This window comes from Orycteropus afer, unplaced genomic scaffold (assembly GCF_000298275.1).
Source record: "Orycteropus afer afer isolate SDZICR_OR568_19922 unplaced genomic scaffold, OryAfe1.0 scaffold00363, whole genome shotgun sequence".
NCBI classification, from domain to species: Eukaryota; Metazoa; Chordata; class Mammalia; order Tubulidentata; family Orycteropodidae; genus Orycteropus; species Orycteropus afer.
This window is the reverse complement of record NW_006921950.1, coordinates 1,068,263-1,083,631: the sequence shown is the minus strand read 5'-3', so window position 1 is coordinate 1,083,631 and position 15,369 is coordinate 1,068,263. Positions and strand designations below refer to the sequence as shown.

At 36.7% G+C, this 15,369-nt stretch overlaps 1 protein-coding gene across 1 annotated transcript in view; it reads right to left on the bottom strand.

Moving 5' to 3' along the window:
- Positions 1-15,369, bottom strand: part of LOC103207308 (U2 snRNP associated SURP domain containing) — a 59,611-nt gene that overhangs the window by 7,897 nt on the left and 36,345 nt on the right. The window contains exons 21-24 of the mRNA XM_007952887.2: positions 10,415-10,571; positions 9,596-9,691; positions 8,841-8,907; positions 3,655-3,814 (exon numbers count right to left, since the gene is read on the bottom strand). Of these exons, the coding sequence (XP_007951078.1) occupies positions 3,655-3,814; positions 8,841-8,907; positions 9,596-9,691; positions 10,415-10,571 (480 nt within the window). The remainder of the gene's footprint in view (positions 1-3,654; positions 3,815-8,840; positions 8,908-9,595; positions 9,692-10,414; positions 10,572-15,369) is intronic.

The window sequence follows — 15,369 nt, the reverse complement described above, 5'->3', positions numbered from 1 at the left end:
AAAAAAAAAAAAAAAGCAGCATTCTGATCACAGAATATCCCATGTAGGACCAAACACAGAGCTGCATATTCTGAAGGTTTCATTCCACAGCAAAGCTTTGGGATTCTCTTACTCTTTCTTTCAAAACTCAGTCTTCACAGTTTTGCTTACAGATTCTTTTTGTTTTTATCATGATCACATATAAGAAGACAGTAATATAAGGTTGAGGGAAGGAAGAGAGAAAAAGTAAGTATTTGAGTTCATGACTGTGTGAAGCCTCTAATAACCAAGCTGACTCTCTTCTATGAATGTATTTAAGGAAAATCTGTTAAGAATTAAGTGTCCAAAAGTCAAACAACTTTAAGAAAGTATGCATTCCTAGGGAGTGTTTTTAAAAATCATTATAAAATCCCTAGTTATAGTTCCTGCTGCTATGGTCTAACTCAGGTTCAAGAATAAGTTCAAGCCACCCAGTGAACAGGTGATCACAGTTCCTGACTCACAAAGGAAGCAGGCCTTATAATGGCTTCTTAGCCATTTCTATGCCCCTGGTACTCTGGGACAATGAGTCATGTACTCAACCATTCACTCTTTTTTCAGGAACCAAGGCAGAAAAGGATCTTTCTTGCCAAACAACATAGGCTCCCTGCCTACTGTTCTACTCCTCCAACCCGCTGGAAGAAGTAAGGGTAAATAGATTAGAAAAAGATAATTCCAGGACAGTTACTGCTCTAAGTGGTACCTGAGAAATTAAGAACTTGCTTCTGGTCAACACCGCGGTATCATATGGCTACATGTTTTCTAAGTGCCTCCTGGAGAACGCTGACATTTTATAACACAAATCCTTTGGTTTTAATTAATCCTATGCTTAAAAAAAGTTCAGGTATAAGGACCTTTAATAGGACATATTTGGAGAAGGAAACAGCTTCAAAAACAAAGTGTAATTATAGATACTTTATATGTTATTAAGGCGCTCTGGTGGCATACTGGCCAGTTTTTGGCTGCTAACCAAAAACATTCAAATCCATGAGCCAATTCATGGAAGGAAGATGGAGCAATCTACTACTTCTGTAAAGATTTACAGTTTCGTAAATCTAATGGGGGTCAATTATGAGTCAGAATCCATTCGTTGGAAGTTGAGTTTACATACATTGTTGTGTGCCACTGAGTTAATTCCGACTCACAGTAATCCTAGTACATAACTAAACTAAATAGAGAAGCTAATCCAGAACTTATTCCAAGAAAAGGTTTAGTACTCAATGGATTCAAAATTCAGGAATTTATTTTCAAAGTTAGGGGCAGAGACTGAAAACAAAAAAAAGCACTAGACTAAAGGTCATCAACCTCAAATTTTAGTCCAAATTTGTCACTAATTGTGGAACTTTATTTTACATGACCAAATCTCTCACAGTAGATAAAAGGGAAGGATTAGGTAATTTTAAGATGGCACCAAGATCTACATTTTACAATTAGGATTTGGTTCACAGTCCAAATTCTAGGAGGGCAAGTAAGCTGTGAAACACAGGCAGTATGAGAGTAGAAGCAATCACTGAGTACCTAACAAAGAAGGTAGAGGCCAGGTTATGAAAAACCACATGAGAAACAGAAAGATGTTATATATAAGATGTGCATGAGCACACATGTATATCACATGTGTAATAAATGCACAGTGTGAACATAGTAATGTTCATTAAAACTACCCAAGCTAACAACCAAAAGCTAAATTAGATTTTCCTCTTTAAGCCAAAGGTCATAGACCATTTGACAATGATTTAACAGTCTGTTTTGGGATTTACAAGGGGTAACGTCAATTATCAAGAAAATTATTTTTATTGAACTCAGTCTTTGTTTCTTACTCCGATAGTTCCATCAGTTCAGACAGGCAGTAATTCTCAGCGAGGTGGGAGAAGTACTGAGAGTTCAGAGGAGACGTGCAGCTTGAAAAGAGGCTCACAGGTAAGTGTAGTCACTGATATCCAACATCTCATTCCCCTAAAAACCTTACGAAGATTATGTTTTTGGTTCTTCTGTAACAAAGTAACTATCAAAATAGAATTGCTAAGTGTAAAATTTAAAGAAAAACAATTTTAAGTTCAGATTAAACATAAAATTACTAAAAAAAAGGCATTTTATTTAATCCTACTTCTTTTAAATCTGATTAATTTGTTTCTCATGTTTTTAGTATTTTTCTGGAACCAAAATTTAGGTATTAAAAATGTTTCCACATCTCTTAAAGAAGTAAACTAACTTAAAGTCACAACTATCAAGGGAGATTACAATGAATTTTCAATTACTACGAATATATCCCAGGTAAAAGGAATCAACTTATTAACGCTGAAAATCTTTTATCTCCACTTATAATTGGCACCACACTGATTCTGTAGAGGGTTAAAACAAAAATATTCTGTGTGTTAGCTTTTTAGACTGGTTGACAGCTGAGAAAAGGTAGAAAAGAACTTGTGCCAGCCAAACAGTGACTATATGGGGAAATAGCATGTTAAGTTAGTAAGTGGAATAGCACCGACACACAGCAGACATTCAAAATTACTTAAGTGGATAGACAGCATTAAAACTCACTTACATGGACACCTCTGAGGTTCTAGACTCTAACTGCTTCATTACTGCTAGCATTTATTTAGAGTGTTTTAACATCTTAAAGCAAGGGACCAGGAGGGTTCTCATTACAAAACTCTTCCCTCTTTGATTCTGATTAGCCTTTGGTAAAATAAGATGAATTAAAAGAAAAGAGGAGTTGGCTTGAGGTAGTTTGGGCTCGGCTCTTCATGTGAAACCCCAATCTCACTCTCTTCCTCATCACAAAGGATACAGGTTTTTAAAATGAACCTACTATAATAAAATATAAACAAAACTTCCAATCTCTGAGGTAGCAGCCAAGCCTGTTAACTATTTGCATCACCCAGGGACTCCACACACTGCAATAAAAGGTCACTTATAATGTAATGAAAATGTACAGATGATCTATTCATCAGACTCAATTTCTTCACTTTAAATACACTTAGATATTCTTCAGTTTCAACTTTCATTAATTCAATAAATACTCCAAGAATCTCCTATGTACCAGGAGCTACAGTGACGAACAGAAAACAGATATGGCCTTTCTCCTCATGGAAATCACAGCCTAGTGGGGAAGGCAAACAGTAAATAAATATAAATAATATGTATTTGTGTATCGATTATATAATACACGTAAAATCACAACAGAGATAAACAGGAGAAGTGAACAGGTCCAGAAGTGTAAGAAAATGCTATTGTGAGAAAGGGATGATTGATGTAAGAGGTCTGACTGAAGAGTCAACTGGCATGAAGGTTTCTAGGCAGACGGAAAGGAATCCCTGGGTGACACAAACAGTAAAACACTCAACTACTAGCTGAAAGGCTGGCAGTTGGAACCCACCCAGAGGCAGCTCAGAAGACAGGTCTGGTTAGAAATCTGCTTCTAAAAGGTTACAGCCTTAAAAACCCTAAGAAGCAATTTTACTCTGTATACATGGAGCCTCAATGAGTCAGAATCCACTAACAACAACCAACAACAACAGGCAAAAGGAAAAAATCTGAACAGTATGTACAAAGGTTTGATGCCTACAAGGAGCCTAACTTGGTGAAGGAAGTGAAAGAAAGCCAGGAGTGTAGTTAAAACTTCACTGTATAACTAACCTCAATTTCACGAAGCTTAGCTCGTTTTTCCTCACTCATTTCAGAGTACTTAGAGAACTTCGACTCACTCATTTCTTCTTTAATTGGATTAGAGTACAAATGATGCTCTTCAGATTTGGAACTTTGAGTGTCATCTTCATCTTCACTTTCCTCTTCTTGACTTTGGGAATAAGCATAATATATTCTATGTCAAAGCAGGAAAAAAAAGTGTTGTTACATCTTATATTCTAAATATTTTTTTTATTGCCTTAAATAATGTCAGTGAAACATAAGAAGGCATAAATTAACCATTAACTTATTTTGTAAGATTTTTATCAAATCTTACTGCATAAACAATTTTGTAAAAAGTGTTTACCTCCATGGAAAAAGTTTGAGCTTCAACATAATCATCTATAATTACTGCTTTATGTCAATGTTATCTGTGTGCCTTTCATTCTGTAACAAATTTCCCTTGTAGCAGTTAAATAAAATGAATAATCAATTCAATGATTTCTGCATACTTCACTGTTCAGAACGATTTCACGAAGCTTAATGTTTAAAAAGACAAACGTTTACCATTCCTTTCAGCAGAGCATATCTGCTAGAAAAGGCTTGAAATTGAATCATACAGAAGGTGCTGTGAAACAATCAATACCACATGTAAAATCCTTATCTCATTAGAACACAAGCTTAGAAATAAGTCAAAGTATAAATTTTTATTATTAGCACCACGAATACAAATATACTTTGACTTTGAAATTTGAATTGGTTCTAGGTCAGACAAAAAGAAAATGAAAACTGGAATGGCTGCCATGGGTAAGTCACTTGGGATACAAGAAGAAAAATACTCATTTGTCCTTCTAGAAGCACTCTAGTGGAAACAGACAGGCAAGCAAGTATGCTTCAAGCTCGTCATCAGTTCTTAACAGGATTAATAAAATGTTTTTAAAGCACAGAGAATGAAAAAGATTTAAAAAAAAAAGTTATATGTTCTGGGACTAAGATCTATGTATGTGTGTATATGTGTGCATGTATGTATGTCTGTGTGTTACTGGCAAATAAACCTGGGCAAAATGAGATACCTAGTAAGTACTTAGATGTTAGTACTTGGGTACTAAATACATTCTACCTTAAGCAGGAGTTCTTTTAGTACACATTTCAGATTATTCAAAAGCACTAGTAATTTAGAATAAGACAGGGGTACTAAGAGAAGACTATACTTACTAACTTCTTAATTTCTCATTTAAAGGTCCTTTGCAGAACATTAAAATACTGTATGAACTTCATACACACAGCCCCATAATCATTTATATCACAGAGTTATAACTTAATGCAACACACTTCAGTAAGGAAGACAAACATCGAAGCAAAAAAAAATAACCTAAAGCATTTTTGGAAAAATAAACCTTTTAATTATTTGTCATTTAATTTGTCAGAAACTTCCTAAATGTAGTTTGTAAAAACACAAGTATTTTTTGTTTTATGGACATAAAATTTTTCAAATGTTTTAGATGCATTTAAAACATAAGTGGGTGCTCTGGTGGCCATGTGGTTAAGAATTCAGTTGCTAATCAAAGTTCAGTAGTTCGAATCCATCAGCCGCTCCACAGGAACAAGATGGAAAGATGAGGCAGTCTGCTTCCACAAATGGCAGAAAAGTATTTTTTGGTATGTGGTTATGTATGTCTGCATATAAACAGGGATATTTACTGAAGAATTATTCTGGAATAAGGACCTGACATTATCAATTAAATTGTGGTATCTATACAATAGAAATTACAACTAATTTAAGCCTGTTATTTCCTTTTTATCCCCAAATTTTGAATGTTCCTTTGTTAACATCCTTTTACACTTATCTGAATGCCTATTTGCAATCATACACAAATAAAGAGTAGGTAAATATGTGGACTGACATGAAATAATACCTATGACAACTGAGCAAAAACCATGGCTCACACAATAGTATTTAGAGTATTATCCAATATATGTTTAACAGACATGCGTGCTTATGTGTGCATAGAAAGGATCTGAATGGCTAGACATCCAACATTAATTGCATTATTTAAAACTTTTAAAGTAAGTTATAAGGAGGTCTGGTGGCATAGTGCCTAAGGCATTTGACTGCTAACCAGAAGGTTGGCAATTCAAACCCACCAGCCACTCTGTGGAAGGAAGATTGGGCAAAAGAGATTTACCACCTTGGAAACCCAATGAGGGTCGCTATGAGTCAGAATTGACTCGGTGGCAGAGAGTTTGGTTTGGTTTAAGTAAGTTATACCATTTTGCTAATTTAAAAATAATACAGTTTCTAATCTCTATTATAAGGAGCTCTGGTAGCATACTGCCTTAAGACATTTGACTGCTAGCCAGAAGGCTGGTGATTCAAACCCACCAGCCACTCCATGGAAGAAAGACTGGGCAATCTACTTCCATAAAGATTTACCATCTCAGAAACCCAAAGGGGATCCCTATGAGTCATAATCAACGCTATGGCAGTGAGTGGTTTGGTGTGGAATCTCTATTACAATTTTTGAAGGCCTAACCAATCTGTTTTGGCATTTTTAACTCTTAGTTACCAATTCAAGGTTCAGCTCACATCATAGCTTCTTCTTGCTCTTTCTCTTCTTTGAAAGAAATAGAAACTCAAGGCTCTAAGTCCATACAGAATTAATTACAAATGAAATTTTTTCAAAATTTTGTCCAAAGCATTACTAGTGGGTTTTTTTTTTTTTTTAAAAAAAAGAAAAATCACAATTCTGTCATGATACTGGTTATAACAAGCAGCTCTAAGTATAAAAAGACATTTTGGATCCAGCCACTAGAGACTAGTAGTGAGGCATAAGAAAATTTCAAGGATTAGGACATTTCAGGAGCTCTCACTACGCTTTAGGCATAGTGCCTAAAGCATCTGACTGCCAACACAAAGCTGGCGGTTCAGACCCACCAGCCACTCCTCGGAAGGAAGATTGGGCAATCTATTTCCGTAGAAATACTGCCTTGGAAACCCAAGGAGGGGTCCCTAAGTTGAAATCAACTCAATAGCAGTGAGTTTGGTTTTTTTTGGTTTAAGGACATTTCAGCAAAAAAGCATTTTGTGTTTTACTTCTTTTAGATCTCTCTGTATAAGACAAAAATTCAGAAATATAGCAATTTTATTCAAAACAAAACTATAACGTAGACTCTTCCTTCCTTTGTACCTTTATGAAATCATTTTTATAACAGTACAATTTCTTTGGAGTTCCTAAAAAACAAAAATATAAATAGTATTTCTGGTGACCAATCTTCACTGTATCAATGCATGATTATTCATTCCAATGTTAAACACAAAAATGAATTCCTACTCCAAACATTAACAATATCAAATTTATATGCCCATAAAAAGAAAGAAACAAAGTCAAATGAACAACATCACGAGTTTTACAATGATAATTTAAAAGTAAAGGTTTTCCCACGCTTCCTTCTCCCCTACATTAAACAATAATTTTTTTCAGTACATATACTCATTTTGAAGAAGTGACTCTAAAAATGACAACAGATGTTACTAATGATAGTCTCATGGACATGAAAAAACCCACTGCTTTAATTAAACTTAACTGTTCCCAATTCCTGTACTCCTAAACAGCCTCAGCTACCTATATCCATTAGCAAGGCACATGTTTATTTTGTAAATATTTTGTCACAATCACTGCTACTTGTTCCAATTATAGCAACATTTCTGGAAAGACATGTCTGTTGCCAAGTTTTCCTCATCCCCTCAAATGGTGTTTTCACAAACTGTTGATTGACCAGATTTCCCTAACAATCTCAATGCTACTAATACTCACTTAATGAATCCACACAAATATCTAAATTGTGCTGGGATGAATTTGGATTTTTCCCTTTGTTCATTTACTCTTTCACTTAAAAATAAAAAAACACACTTTTTTTTTTGTCTCAAATAGAAATACCTATTTGTATTCTTAATGTTATCTCTTTTCCTATTTAAAAATCAACTTATTTATTTTAAAATTTTTATTGTGATTTGAGTGAAAATTTATAGAACAAATTCACTTTCCAAACAGCAGCTCACATATACTGTCTCATGACGGTGACTGCAATTTCCCACAATGCAAACAGTTCTCTTCCCCACTTCCTCCCCATAGTTACCCGGTAGCATAGTGCCTAAGGCACTTGACTGCTCACCCAAGGTGGGCAGTTCAAACCCACCAGCCACTCCTCGGAAGGAAGGTTGGGCAATCCTACTTCCGTAGTGATACTGCCTCGGAAACCCAAGGAGGGGTCGCTATGAATCGGGGCCAACTCGACGGCAAAACAACAACAACAACGTCCTTCCCTCTTATGCACTCCTGTCCCGCTGAGCTGTCTCCTTGTGCACACACAGACCTTCTATTCTCCCATGATTGATCTCTACGAGTGTATCTCCCTAATGGAAATGTTCAGCTCATATGCCTTGCCACTGGAGTGGGTTTCAATTCCAGACCTGATGGGCAGCTAGGGGCCATAGTTTCAGTGGTTCCACCAGGCTCTATCAGACTAGCAAACTTGGTTCCCCCCCCCCCTTTTTTTAATCAACTTCTTTTAAAATGGTTTTAAAGTATGAGTGCTACCTAAAAAACTACAAGAGAAACTTGCAGGAAAATTTAGGAGTAAGAATTCCTAAAATTAGATTCAATGCCAAATGCAAAAATAATTTTGGGACAATTACCAAAGAGCAAACTTCAAAATGATAATTTCTCTATATTTTAAAGATTTTTTTCTTATTAATTCTTTAATTCTTCTGAAGATTTTTGCATTTAAATAACAGAATGGTCATAATACAGTATTTTCCTTAGTAACACACACTCCAAAAGAAATAGAGCAAAATCTTTCCATTCATTTTAAAAATCACTTTCTGTACAGCTCAAAACAATATTTGATGACAAAGATTTGAAACACATGCAGTTGATCAATTAGCAACTACAAAGTGAGAATGCATAACCTAGTATAGCAAATAAACCCAAAAGCACAGTGAAACCAGATGCATCAAGACTAGAAACCAAAAGCTCTTTATTCACTGGGAAAACAATGGAGAACTAAAAATGATCCTCTTACAAGATTTTTTAATGAGTAAAGTTTTCCTCTTCACCATTATTCCAACCATAGTCTTTTATGAAAAACAGAGTGTATACGCTCAAGGAACTGAGTATATTTGAAACTTAGATTCTTACTTTTGATTTTCTTCTTCTTCTGATTCTTCATGCTGGTCAAATAACTCCCATTTAGAAGTTGTTACAGCTGAATGGAAGGAAAAAAAGGATGTAATTCCATAAGGTAAATTAGCATTTTTACAGTAGCATAGAAGCCCAGCTTCAGAACTGAAACTCTGTATTACAAAAGTTTTTATCTACATTTATTTATTCTTTTAACAGCTATTTCTATGTGCTAAATAAATTTCTTTCTTCACACCTATATCATAATTTTATACAAATGCATGAAGTGACAATATTGTCACCCTCATTTCTGTGCTAGTGAGATATATTTAATTAAACATATAAATATTAACAACTATAGATTATAAGTATTAGGATACATGTCCAAAAGAGTTACCAAAGGTAGGTTGGTCTAAACTGTATCTAATAAATCAAGGATTATAGGAGGGTCAAACCCTGGCTTCTCTGAAATTGACTCTCAGTAGATTTCTTAATAAGTACTACCTCTACTCTCCATTTTTTACTGAAATGCTCTAACTTAAAAGGTTTCTATGATTTCTATGATTAGTCATGTAAGCTTCCAAACTGAAAAAGAATCTAAGAATATTAAAACACCAACCACAATAAAAGTTTAGCCACTGGACACAAAATAGGTAACACGGGATCTTTAGATTCAAACATACTATAAAACACAAGAGGAAAATACACACAACAATTAATTTATGAGTACTTAATTTTTTGAAACTCAATATTTATTGTACTTTTACACTCACCCTGTGCTTCTAATTCCGACTCATCTACAGCTTCCCATTTTGATGGGGCAACTTTAAATATAGGCTCATTTTTCTTTGAATCTTCTGTTGCATCCACTATGGAGAAAGATGCACCATTAACCCTGAATACTAGAGGTTGACCCAAAACAAGTGGTTAACTGGTATTCACTATGTTACTAAAAAGCAAAACAAAATCAGGCTATGCATGGACTAATAATGACAGTGTCATGAATGATTATGACTAATCTGATTCAACTGACAAAACAGATATTACTAATATTTCAAATACAGGAGAAGTTGTGGAAGTAATATACATTAAACACTTTAATCTGATTATTGTTTTAATTACAGATTTAACATACTGCTCAATATTTTAACACATAAGTCAAATGTACTTAATTAAGATTGTATATACTTATTTTAAAAAATTATTCCAAGCAGTTAGCAAAACTTAGTTACCAGGAAAATAATAAAAACAGAACTGGTAAAACCAGGTATCTGGGATTATGAATATAAGATGAAACTTAGTCTATAGTTTCCTGGTAATTAAGCCAAAAAAAGAGAAACTTGCTAATACTGACTGACCCAACACAAAAATGTGACCAAAAAGAGAACCTTTTTGTGGGGAGGGGAGCCCACCTTCAAATGTATTCTTGGGTATTTGAATTTTGAAAGGTGAGAGATAAAAGATAAAAAAAACTTTAATAATTTGACACCTTCTTAACCAGAAATTTTACCCTTTTTCCTGATATGTGGAAATTAAAATTTTGGTACTCAAACTTATTAGGCAGATATAAACAGTTTGAAATTTGAACTTACAAGGTACCCCATCAAGATCATCATCAAGACTCTTTATAGGGACTCCATCGAGATCATCAATGGGAGTAGCATCAATAGGAATTCCATCCACATCTTCAAGAGGTGCACCATCAAGCTCTTCCTCAATAGGAGCGCCATCGAGATCATCTGGTACATCCTACAGAAATAAGTACTATCAAACATTTTCCTTTGCTTGCTGAAGTCATTGCAGTAATATTAATTATAATCCAATACAAACCAACCAACTGGACACGTATACTCATATTCCCAAGGACAATGTGGGGACATAAACATAATACATTTTATCATCTAGTCCACTAAATAAGCAGTCATTCTTGCATTTATTTATCAAACTTTTACCATGTGCTTATTGGTGCTAGGTATCATGTGAGGCACTAAAGATACAACGATGAGTAAAAACTGGCTTCATCCTTCCTGTCATTGATCTTACTATAGTTTTGTTTTGTTTCTGTGGGGGCAGCCAAGCAATCAGATAATCACAACGATTTACATATAACTACAACTACATTAACTGCCACAACAAACAGGTATATCGTGCTACTAGAGTGTATAAGTAGGTTTCACCTAGAGAAGTCAGAGAAGGCTCTATGATTTAAGGTGAAATCTAACAGTGATCAGGTAACAGAAGTTCCAGAATGAAGGACAAGCATCCCAAAAGGCTGATTAAAAAAAAAACACCCACTGCCTTAGAGTCAATTTTGACTCACAGCAACCCACATTGGGTTTCCAAAGCAATAAAAGTAGATTGCCCCATCTTCCTTCTGTGGACTGGCTGGTGGGTCTGAACAGCCAATCTTCTGGTTAGCAGTCAAATGCCTTAGGCATTGAGCCATCAGCGATCCTTAAAAAGCTGATAGGAGGAGGAAATATGGTACATTTAAGAAACTGAAACAAAAATAGTATGCTTAGAGCAGGGAGTAAAGAAATCTGTGGCACAAGACAAGACTAGGCCTTGAAGACTATATATAGAACTTGATCTTTAACAAAGAACAAAAGGGAACTGCTAAAATGTTTTGAGCAATAGGGACTAAATCAGATTTTAACTTAAACAAATCATTTTGGCTATAGTAAGAATGGACTGGAGGTAAACAAAAGCAGATTCCAGAAGGCTAATTTCATTAGGAGGCTCTTACAGGAGTAACACAAAAATATGATTGCTTGGACTTCCGGTAAGATGGAGGAACAGGCAGACAAGCGACAAAGACCCTCTTCAACAAAGAAAAGAAAAACCAATTGAGAGACACAGAAGATACTCCTGGAGCCCTGAGCTTTGAAAGGAACTATACAGAAGTGGATTAGGCACTAACTAGTGAAAAAACCTGAATGAAAACAGTGAGTACAGAGATGGTTGGAGCTGCAGACTACCAGCTACTCTGACGAGACCAACAGCCTGAATATTTCCAAGTGGTGTTGGGACCTGAGAATTAACCTAAACATTAGTCCCGGTCACCAAGGGGCTGCAGGGACAACTGCTCTGATGGCCTATGACTAGGAAGGGAAACAGCAAGGAGGGAGACAACCTGAGCTGTGGACTTTCTACTGTCTGGAGGGCGCAACCATTTTGATTGTTTACATGTGGCAGCCATTTTGGATATTTAAAGTGACTGAGGGAGCAGCCATTTTTAATGTTTATAAGTGGTAACCATTTTGGTTTTTAAAGGGACAGCACTCTCATTTGGATTCCAGGGAGGTAAGAACAGGCTCTGTTTGCCAGGGTCAGCAAGGACATATGAGAGGCTGACAAGGGAAAGGAGACAAGTGGTGAGTGTATAAGTGCTGTCAACTAGTGAATAGAGGAGCACAGCACAGTACCCTGCCTGTATAGATAACATACGAATAAAACAATGAAAATGAAAATTGTGGGCAAGTCACTCCAACATGTAATCACTAATTAAATATAAACACAAAAATGTCACAATGCCTCAGAGACAACAGAGCATCACAGTCTACACAAAGAAGCTAGATAAAGCAGGAGATACAAGGGACCAGGATACAAACCCAAAACACATCCCTGAGGAAGATGCAGCATTAGAACTCCATGATAGGGAATTCAAAAGAAAGCTACACAAAATTAATACTAAATTGTCAGAAATAGATAACACATTGAAAAGGCAAAGGAGTAGAACTGATGCAATGGAAGACACAATTAATGAGATTGAAGACAAATACGTGAATACTTCACTGGAAAGGGATCAATCAGAAAAGAGATCAAAACAAAATGAAGAAAGCCTAATGTTCATACGGGATACCATCAAAAGGAATAACCTACGTGTCACTGGAATTCCAGAACAGAAGAGAAAAATGAAACCACTGAGAAAAATGTCTAAGATTTGTTGGAGGAGAACTTCCCTGATATGATGAAAGATGAGAATATATCCATTCAGGAAGTCCAATGAACCCCAAACAGGATAGACCCCAAAAGAAAAACACCAAGACATATCATCATCATCAAACTCACCAAAACCAAAGACAAATAAAGAATCATGAGAGCAGCACGGGAAAAACGAAAAGTTACCCATAAGGAGCAACCAGTAAGACTAAGCTCAGATCTCTCGACAGAAACCATGCAGGTGAGAACACAGTGGGATGATATATATATGTAACACCGAAAGAGAAAAATCTCCAACCAAGAATTATGTACCCAGCAAAACTGTCCCTCAAATATGATGGTGAAATTAGGACATTTCCAGATAAGCAGAAATTAAGAGAATTTGTTAAAACCAGACCAACCTTACAAGGGACACTAAAGGAAGCCCTTTGGACAGAGAAGCAACAACAGCCAATCACAAATGACCATTAACACACATGATGATATAATCCAGAAACCAACCCAGCTGTGGAAGTATCCAAAGTAAATAACCCTACAAAATTGTAAACAGGGAACCACAGACACCAACCGACAAATGAGGACAACTGCAAACCGAAAGGAGGGATAAAAAAATGTTTCGTTACAAAACTTCTAGATGGTAGGGGAGTCAAGACAACTACAAGATAGAATGGACTATTCTAAACTTGGGAAGAAAACTATAAAGCACAGGGTAACCTCAAAAAAAAAAGATAAACCTTCACATCTATATGAAAAAGAGGACCAGCATAAATATTCAGCAAATACTAAAACAATAGCAATGAAGGAAGTGATAACATGATTCATAAACAAAACGAGCTCAGCACAGAGAATTATATATGGAACAAAGAAATCGACACAATAAAAAACACATGACAAAAATGACAGCAACAAATTCATATTTGCTGATAATTACATATCTGGCAAGGGACTTATCTCTAAGATTGATGGAAAACTCCAACGCCTCAACACCAATGGAATTAACAATCCAATTGAAAATGGGCAGAAGACACTTCACCAAGAAGGATATTCAGGTGGTCAGCTAATACATGAAAAGATGCTCACAATCACTGCCCATCAGAGAGATAGATGTAAATCAAAATGACAGTGAGATATACCATCTCACCCCAGCACTGATGGCAAGGCTCAATGAGACAGAAAATGACAAATGCTGGTGAGGATGTGGAGAGATTGGAACTCTCGTACACTGCTTGTGTGACTGTGAAGCGACACAACCACTGTGGAAAGCAATATGGCGATTCCTTAGAAAGCTGGAATTGGAGATGCCATTTGACCAAGCAATCCCATTACTAGGTATATATCCTAGAGAGGTGAAAGCCAGGATAGGAACAAGTACATGCACATTCATGTTCATCACAGCACTATTTATAATAGCAAAAAGATGGAAAACAACCTACGTGCCCATCAGCGGAGGAGTGGATGACCAAACTATGGTACACACACATAATGAAATGCTATGCAGCACTAAAGAATAATGTAGAATCTGCAAAACACCACATAATATGGATGAACTTGGAGGACATTATGCTGAGTGAAATAAGTCAATCACAGAAAGAGAAATATAATATTAGTTTATTGTTGTGGAGGGCCAAGGAAAGGTTTATATACGGAGGGAAACTTTCCTTGTTGGTTGCCAGGGGTGGGAGGGGAGGGAAAGGGAGGGAACACTGCAAAAAAAAAAATCATTGACCCATGTCACTTTAGTTTTGTGTATTTCACTGTACATAAATTATATTTCAATAAAATGCATTAAAAAAAAATGATTGCTTGACTAGAGTGGTAGAAGTGATGATTGATGATGGAGAAGGATTCAAGTATTTAGGAAGTAAAAAACCCCAGAGCTGACAGACAATGTTTCTACAGGTGTATTTGTATGTTCTGTAAGAATGTCCAGTTATATAGTAGAGCTGACAAGGGACAAGGTGATAGTCACTTCTTGGCCACTGCCAACTACCCAAAAGGAGTAGCTGGCCCTGTGGGCTCAGGACCATGGTTGCAAGGAACGACAACCTCAACTGGCGTAACATACTACACAAGACACTGTTCCACATCCTACTTTGGCGAGTAGCAACTGGGAAATTAAAAGATTACAAGCAGCCATCCGAAAATGTAGAGGGGCGGGGCGGCGGACTGGGCGGAGGGATTGCGCAGACCCTCTTCGGCAAGGAGAAGGGAGGCCGGTGACTACGGACACGGGGGATGATCTTGGACCCCTGAGCCTTGAAGGAGGGGGTGCAGATTTGGACTGGACCCCGGCTGGCGGAGGAGTTTGCGTGAAAATACCAAAGAAAAGGGGAGACCTACGGAGCTGCGGTCTGACAGCGAACTGAGTGACCCTGACAATACAGGCGGCTCGGGGATGCGCGACTGGTGGTAGGACCTAGGAATTAACCGGAGAATCACCCTGCCAGCCAGGGACCGCGTGGACTGTGCACCGTGGCTGGGGAGCAAGCAGAGAGGGTGGGGAGAGGGGTGGGCTGAGCTGTGGATTTTTGTCGTCCCGAAGGTCGCTGCCATTTTGTGGGTTTAGAAGAGCGGCTTGATTATTTTTTAAGGAGACAGCGCTCTC